This window comes from Sphaeroforma arctica (assembly GCF_001186125.1).
Source record: "Sphaeroforma arctica JP610 unplaced genomic scaffold supercont1.336, whole genome shotgun sequence".
NCBI classification, from domain to species: Eukaryota; class Ichthyosporea; order Ichthyophonida; genus Sphaeroforma; species Sphaeroforma arctica.
This window is the reverse complement of record NW_014040222.1, coordinates 41,277-49,491: the sequence shown is the minus strand read 5'-3', so window position 1 is coordinate 49,491 and position 8,215 is coordinate 41,277. Positions and strand designations below refer to the sequence as shown.

The following is an 8,215-nucleotide window of genomic DNA, read 5'->3' as shown; positions in this document are numbered from 1 at the left end:
TCAAATCTATTCTGATGCTTGCTACATCAACAAAGAATTTATAGATTCTGAAGTGGTGCATGATTTGTTGTTAGTCTGAGTATCGCAATTTGCCTATTTAAATAATCTGATTGGTAGAAATCTGTAATCAGATTTTGAGCTGGTACCGAAATACGTAGTGACATGAACCACATAAAATCGCGTTGTTCTTAGCTGTATAGAAAATTCGCCACTACGGCGACGCTGTAATTTGAAACGATAATGTATGTTATTGTACTACGTGTTTTTAGGAGTGGTACTTACCTTCGATTGAGAGTGTAGTATTCGGATATGTGCGTACTTTAAGTTGTGTCAAGCATCGCTGTCTGACATTGTGTGGCAATTGAATACGTCAATTCTGCCACTGTGATGAGTGATTCAAACTCGAAATTTCATGGTCACGAGAGTACGTTACTTCATTGAATACGAAGTAATCAATCGCTACAATCCTGACTCGTAATTTGTTCAAGAACCAGGCACTGTACTGTTTTCAAATTCGACTAAAAGTGACCTGGGAATATAAATAGTATACATTCATACGTAACCAAGGCTTCCCTTTTTATGTGCTCTGATACAAAATTTGTCATGTGCATCATCCAACAATAAGTATAAGGGTATATCAATGGTATCGCCGACAACGAAAATGACACGTATGATAAGCTCATGTAGATTCACAGCTGGATTGAATCTATCTTTCTATCTTCATCTCTTTTCCTACTCGTATTTATTAAGCCAGGAATTTTCCTAATCTATCGACGCAGACACAGTTTGTCGCCATTCAAAGCGTGCAAAGTTGCTGCGTACGGTAGTGAATGTCAACACAGGGTGGTGTCAGTACATGATTTTAACATTAATTCTGCACAACTGACAGGTCAGGTTGGACTCTAAGCTGCCGGTCTACACTCTAACTTTATGTTTGTAGTCGGATTGCACCCTACTCGAACTTCTTGGCCATCTCCTGTGAAATAACATATGGTTCCTCATCAGTAAAAGGGACAGAAACTAATATGAATGGGGAGCCTGGTTGCTTTAGGATACGTCATACGCATCGGTACCTTCGCCTTTTTCAGGCAAAGCTGAATATTTTAATGTCCAGAAAAAGGAGGCGACAAACAAGCTGCACGATCTACAGGTAATGTCATGTGTTCTCGAGGAAGCATGAAAATCGCACAAGTCGAAAATACCAGCACATATTTTCTTGCAATTACCCATTAGTGAAAGATATGAGCTAGTTTTGTACCTCATGCAGGGGCTGAAAGGACATTGAAAAAGGACGATAATGCATCTGGAAACACAGTTGTATATTTATATTTGATCTTTGATAACCATTCGCAATGCTTACCTTGAACATCGCCATCGTCGAAGATTCTTTTTCGTTATATGCATTTAATTTCACTTGCCTTTCCTCGTTTTTCTGCGATCGAGCTTTTGATATATATTTTTGCCGCTTCGCCTCACGCTGCGAGTTCCCAACTGATTGGGCGCTAAGGTATTTGCATATGAACAGAGACAATCAATAGGGAAAGTGATGGACATAAGCGAGGTAAGATATTTTCGTTAGGCATGTGGGTACGTTGGTCTAAGCGATCAACTGGAGGCTCAGCAAGACGCTGGCTACTCTCCCGGCACGGAATGTATATTATAACTGTTGTCAGTCACTCTGCGACAACTTGAGTTTTTTTTTGAACTGCGCACAATTGTGATCGGAATATGACTACGCAACGCCACAAAACAGGTTCACACCCATTTCGCCTGTAAACCAAATAATCTTACTTGTCATTATATGGGTCAGCTTCTGCCGGCTCAGGTGATAATTGTCGAGAGCGTTTCTCCAATATTCTCATTGCCTTTTGTTCCATTTTCTTTTCAAATGTGGATGTAGGTTTGTTTGCATTCTGTGAGATTTTGTCATCCTCCCTTCGGCGGTCATATCGATCTGCCCGGTAATCGCCGTGTGGAATGTCACTACTGTACTGCGTGGGATGCGGTATGTATTATGTATATAGTTAGTCACCAGCATGTACGCTTGAAATTATTAGCAAACGTTAGCACATCGATGAACAAGTTAAAATGGTACTTGTCCGTGATATGGTATAGATGTTTACACACCACACGAAATTTTACCAATTTATCCGAGTAAGCGACTTTCCGGTCACCGCACGCATGCTTGGAGGCAAGTAAGTGCACTACATAACAGAGAATGATCAAACATGATAAATAACTGCTCATTTTACTCTTCATTTCTCTTGGTTGCAATGCGGTGAGAAGGTCGTCGATCCAGACCCCTTTTCTGAATGCGGAAGGCTAGCTTTGCTCACACACAATGCATCAAATATAAACACTTTTCAAGATCAAGCAGATCTAAGCAAGGCTAGTAATTGTCATTCTCTTCATGCTGGGTAGCAACAGTTTGAAACATTGTTATTGCATACACAGGTCATTTCTCGTGCGACGAAAGTAGTTACAATAACAAGGCACATTTTGATGCGCACTTGGTGTGCAAATGCAACTGAAACCATACTGCTATATAGAGCAACACAAATGAAAATCTCAGTCACATGTGCACCTTATCAGTTCGGTGAGATGCACTTGGCTGTGGAGGTCCAGCTGGACCTAAGCTCCTCTTACGGTCTGCGAAGCCCATACCGACAACCCCGCTGCTTTCCCCATTCGAAGTACCAGACTTGAGTTTGCTTGTTGCATATGTAGCAGCGTCAATCTCGTCTCGCAGTTCCGTCATCGCCTGCTTGTCCACTTTCTTTGCGAAACCCCATTTATGGCTGAACGTGGAAGTGTGCAAGTAGCGAGCATATCTTTAGGCAGCAAGCCTAATTATAAAGTTCGGCGCCCAGCCAGCGCTCATGATATTATGAATCCACGAATCTTCGATTCAGCTTTTGTGCGCACTTTCAATCAATAATGAATGCAGCACTACACCAATCTAGGTTCTCGTAAGCAGACTCTGATGGTGGCAATTAGCATAGATACTTGGTGCTTATTTTAGAACAAAGCCACGAACAATTGGAACTCTAGAAATTAACGATAAGTCGTGCATGAACGTGAGGAAGACTATAGCAGACAGAAGATGATCAGTCATACTTGCGAGTGCCATCATGACGCTACGCCGTACATTCGAATATATTAATCAATCTCTACGATTTAAGGTGCCAGTTACCGGTTTAGGCGAGTGTTTTGATTGAAAAGACCTATCGCATGCTGGGCAAATATGAAGGCTATACATACACAAAAATGCAGTATGTACAATTTTTGGTACAGGAACAGCGTACCTTGTTCTGGAGGATGTCTGCACTTGGTTGTTGTGCACTCCATCATAGTACTTCTTATCTAGATAACCGTCATTGAAATCCTCCACAAAAGTCCTAAATTTCTTCTTCGCTTTCCGACTATCTAAATCGTCAAATTTTATGTCATATTCCTCTAAGAGCCACAACCTGAACTCATTGTTCTTAGTATTGATTCAGCAATATTATATGCAATGAGAATGTGATTTATAGCGGCAAGACAGTGTGGAACCTTTTCAAATGTATGCAAAAAAAGCATGCGTTATGTACATATTGGGCTGGCAGAGAAGAAAAAGTCGGTTGCTTTGCTTGGAAAGCAAAACGAGACGTGTGCAAACATAAAACTAGACACAAGGTGAACAAAGGAAGGTACACATAACACAGGATCCCACAAGATGTATAATGAAGCTACCTTAGCAAAGTAGTCCTCAGAGGAGATTTCACTTTCCTCTTTCACTGGTCTGCGTTTGCCACCCCCACTGTTCTTTTTCGTCTTTGACTTTTTCTCCTTCTTCGGTTTCTTGGCTCTTCGATCTATACGTGTAGGAAATCGCATGTTAATAAGATAGTCAACATGCTCACCAATTTCGGCAACATTGGTAAATTTCACAACTGATATATACGCTTGAAATCTCAAGTGCAAATGAGCCAATTCCTCAAATATACGATATTAAGATGTTGACCAAATCATATCAACGCGATTCCGCATATGTTGGGAGTACAGAGGCTGAGAATATGACAGCGATATCAGTTTCTCAATAGAATTATTCAGTGAGTGGATGGGTACCACAAGAACATATGTGTATGCCACGTTTTGTTGAAAGATCACAGATGATTATTGACAAGTTTGTAAATAACGAAAAAGAAGGACAAGTAAGAGTGAGCTCTGAGAGTACATATTGTGGAGAACTGTTTCGTTTTGATCGTTGTGTTAACTAAGCGGATGGTACACTTCGTTGATACACTTGAAGCATATTATATTATATGTAGATGTGCATTGTGGGTCTTGTCGGAGATGTAATCAAGCTCAAATGTAATCGAACCAATTAGGGCAGGAAAAATTAAGCAAGCCTATGATACTAAAAAATGTTCATGTGTTCGAGCATGTTCAATTAAAATTCATGTGCAAAGTTGCTATGACTTTACGTTGGAATACGCGATCATGCACACATGCATACATTTATAGGGTTCATTGCAGACACAACTCTGGGATTTATTGCACATACATATGAGGACAGTCTCCTACTCATTGATAATTTACTACAAGCGAAAAAGGGCACTAAATGGTACTTAAATATGAATATCTGCTGACTGTTCGCTATTCTTTGAACATTCATGCCTGGGCCGGCACAGTGAAACGCCAATAGCGAGCGATCAGGAGTATATACTAGAACATAATCATTATACAGAATAACTACGTAGCGGTTGTATAATCACGTGCTTACTCACTTACACACGCGCACGCACGTTTACAAGAACGTGATGGTATGGAATACAATTTGCAGCACAGTTGTGCATTAAATCTGCATTTATACATTGTCTAGTTCATGATAGTTTACGATTGTTGAAGAATTACACGAGCATTTAAAGGTTTAGAACTGCTATAGGGAGCAAAAACTTGAATAGAATACGCATACACATCTGCACACGTGACAGATGTGAGTGGCGAATATGGCACTGGCAATTTCAGTATTTGATTGAGTTATCCACAGCAAATAAATTGAAATGGTCTCTTAATCAAAACGAACAAGTGTTCTAGAGCAGATATATATGCTACGCAATTCTGCGCACTTGTGCTCTAAAAAATACCAACGGTAACCATAACAAAAGCGGCTACATATATTTGGATGTCCATTTGGGGACGAGCACTAGATTTTGGTCACAGCGCCCAAAGTTAAAGGTTAACATGTAACAACATTTCCCTCGAATGTTTGAAAATTGTTGTGTAAGAAGATTGCTCTCTACGTTTTATAAATATATCGTAATAATTTATTGTACAATGTGCATTACATGTGAGACACTGTGATGAAAAGGATACTTGTGGGGGTTCTCATAGTGAACTTTAAAGGCCAGTGTACTATTGCGATTTATGAGAATGGTTAGTGTGTCATACCCAAAAGTATACATAATGGGTTAATAAATGATGTATTGGCCAATAATGGGAAGATATACACTGTAGCTCGAAAGACACCTTAAAGAAGTACTATTGTGGCTGCAATAACGCAACTCGACGTCCAAACTGTGTGTCATAAGACTACTCGGTTGTGAAACACTATATACTGCAATCATAACGTTGTGCAGCAGCATTATACACAGCATGTGACGACGCGTATATAGCAACCAGGAACAAGTAGACACATTACACTGTGTTGATGGCATAAAAGCTAGATACTATACATGGTACTTGGATAACCGGATGTTCACATAAATCATATACTGTGTTTGCAAATTGAACAGCCAAAAACTATATGCTTCAATAAATATAGAAAACAAAAAGACCACTTCAAGCATACATAAATATTCGATATACCATCGCCCGACATGCTATGCACTTTCTTCTGACAGCAGTCCCGGTCACTTAGCCTAGAGCTGCTAAAAGGTATACTAGAGTTGCCAAACTGAGCAAAAATTGGTTACGGTGTGGATGTAGTGTCCTCAAAGCGTACTATCAGATAGCTGCTAAGGGGATTTACTATCGTGTGCGTAGACTGTAGTGTGCTCAAAACGTTCTGACAATCTTAAAATGTGCCACAGATAGCAGCTGAAGGTAAGAACTATCGTATGGCTAGCGAGCTGTTGCTACGTAGTGTTGGGTATAAGCAGCTACTACTACTCTAGCTGGAACATATATCTATCATGTATTTTTTAATGCATTCACTCTATATAATACTAAATAACCAGAGACTTTCGTGTGTAGTTACACAAGACGATATGGATAGACAAGAAGCCCGCGCTTTCTTGTCCATTTTTGGGCATCAACAAGTAAGTATATAAACTGTGACACATTCGGCCATGTGTTTTGTTGTAAATAATTTGAACTCTCTGCACCTACTGCGTGAAAACAAATCAACTCGCCATAGTGAGACATACCTGTGCACGCACATCCACCAGTTAAGCTATATCGAAGTGTGTGTTTACTTGCATTTTCAAATAAGAAGTTTTAGTCTCCAGCTGTGGTATATATAGTTAATTCAAGATGCCCGCAGCAGTAGATGAGGTGATCACCTCTACCCCAAAAAAGTCATCAAAGAAAGGCAGCAAGAAAAGCAGCGCGAAGACGGACAAGAAAGGCGAAAGCACTGGCACTACTCAGACAACAGACACTAGTACACAGAAAAAGGAGAAATTCTCTGGTAAAAGTAAGAAGAGTCACAAGACCGACAAATCAGACAAGAAGCAAGAAGAAGGTACAGCTACGGTACAGTCATCAGCACCCGCAACAACAGCTACTAGTACTAGCACCGAGTCTGACAAGAAAAAGTCTAGCAAGAAAGAGAAGAAATCCAGTAAAAAGGAGAAAAAGTCGGGCAAGAGTAGTAAAAGAGATGAAGTAGCTCCTGTCACTAGTGAAATTGAAACCGAGGTAAAAAAGAACGATGCTACTAGTAAGAAAGCAAAGGATTCTGGGAAGAAGACAAAAAAGGATACCACGAAGGAGATTAGGGGGAAGAAGATCGCAGAGTCCAATACAGTTTCAAATTCGAGTATAGTGGTGAATGATGGCAAGCCTAGCTTGGTAGACCAGCTGTCTCGTGCGACAGTTGCTAAGGAAGTGGGCCCTGCGGTGTTGAAGGCGGTGAATACCAGTGAGATGCTGGGTAGTACCGATGGCGATACTGATGCTGATGGCGATGATGCTTCAGATGATGAGATGCCCCAGGCAATCCTTAAGGAGGAGGCTGATGTTACTGCCAGTGATACCGAAAAGGACTGGGAAATGATAGAGGCCGCGTCTGGAGATGAGGGAACGGTACAAAAGTCTGAAGCGGACACCAAAGAAAAGAAAGTGGATACTCAGGAGAAGGAGGTGAAGAATGAAGAGAGCAAGAAAAGTGAGAGTTCAAGTGCGGCTGGGGACATTGTGAGTGCGATAGCAGGGGCTATTGGGGGCCTTTTTAGTGTGACGGCTGTTGCACCGCAAGCTGTGGTGGCCAAGACGTGGGTGCCTGTGGAGAAGGGCGAAGACGTAGTGGAAAAGGAAAACAAGAAGAAGATTAAGGACGAGAAACGCCGCAAGTACCAAGAAGCTCACGGAGATGACGATGTGAGCAAGGAGGAGAAGGAAGCGTTGTATGTGGTGAAGCCTAAGAACTACGCAGAGGTCGAGAGTGATCACGACAGTGACGACGAAGACGAGGTGGCGTACAAGAGCCATGTGAATGATGGAATCAGTGATTTGAGTGATTTGAGCGATGATTCGGATGCCGAGTCTGAGTCTGAGGATGAAGAGATCGTGGAGGTCAAAGGTATGTATAGAGTGTCATGTGCTAATGTGTGTATTATTGTGATTTTGTGTCTGCTGGTGTGTGTGGTCCGGTTTGCTTGGAGTATACGTCTTTAGATCGTGCATGTGTGATATTCGTTGCAAGTTTGCGTTTTTTAACTTGAACTTAGTATACTTAGGCTATACAGTATTTACAAGATCATAAAATGTAAACCACTAAGCGCGTATTGGCCTGCAATCATGCCTTCAAGTTTATAATGTTTTATCTGTTGATAGTGGTGATATCCGCTGTATCTAATACTTAATGCATACACCAATTGTTCACATCCAAATGAAAACAATCTAGTATTCATTATGATACATCGTTTTTATCACCATGCACTATATAAGCACGATTATACATATGAACATATATATATATATATATATATATATATATAATTAATTTAAT

General features: G+C 40.7%; 2 protein-coding genes across 2 annotated transcripts; one reads left to right on the top strand and one right to left on the bottom strand.

Moving 5' to 3' along the window:
• Positions 1-724: 724 nt before the first annotated feature.
• SARC_05335 (hypothetical protein) lies at positions 725-6,163 on the bottom strand. The gene is made up of 7 exons (XM_014300811.1): positions 5,851-6,163; positions 3,733-3,854; positions 3,306-3,484; positions 2,585-2,798; positions 1,792-1,991; positions 1,361-1,502; positions 725-976 (listed from the first exon to the last, which is right to left on the bottom strand). Exons 1-7 carry the CDS (start codon positions 5,861-5,863, stop codon positions 953-955), a joined length of 894 nt encoding a protein of 297 aa, XP_014156286.1. The 5' UTR covers positions 5,864-6,163; the 3' UTR covers positions 725-952.
• A 133-nt stretch (positions 6,164-6,296) lies between these two features.
• On the top strand, positions 6,297-7,976 carry SARC_05334 (hypothetical protein; the record flags this gene model as incomplete). The annotated part of the gene is made up of 2 exons (XM_014300810.1): positions 6,297-7,786; positions 7,963-7,976. The coding sequence occupies exons 1-2, from the start codon at positions 6,517-6,519 to the stop codon at positions 7,974-7,976; spliced, it is 1,284 nt and encodes a 427-aa protein (XP_014156285.1). The 5' UTR covers positions 6,297-6,516.
• Positions 7,977-8,215: the final 239 nt, after the last annotated feature.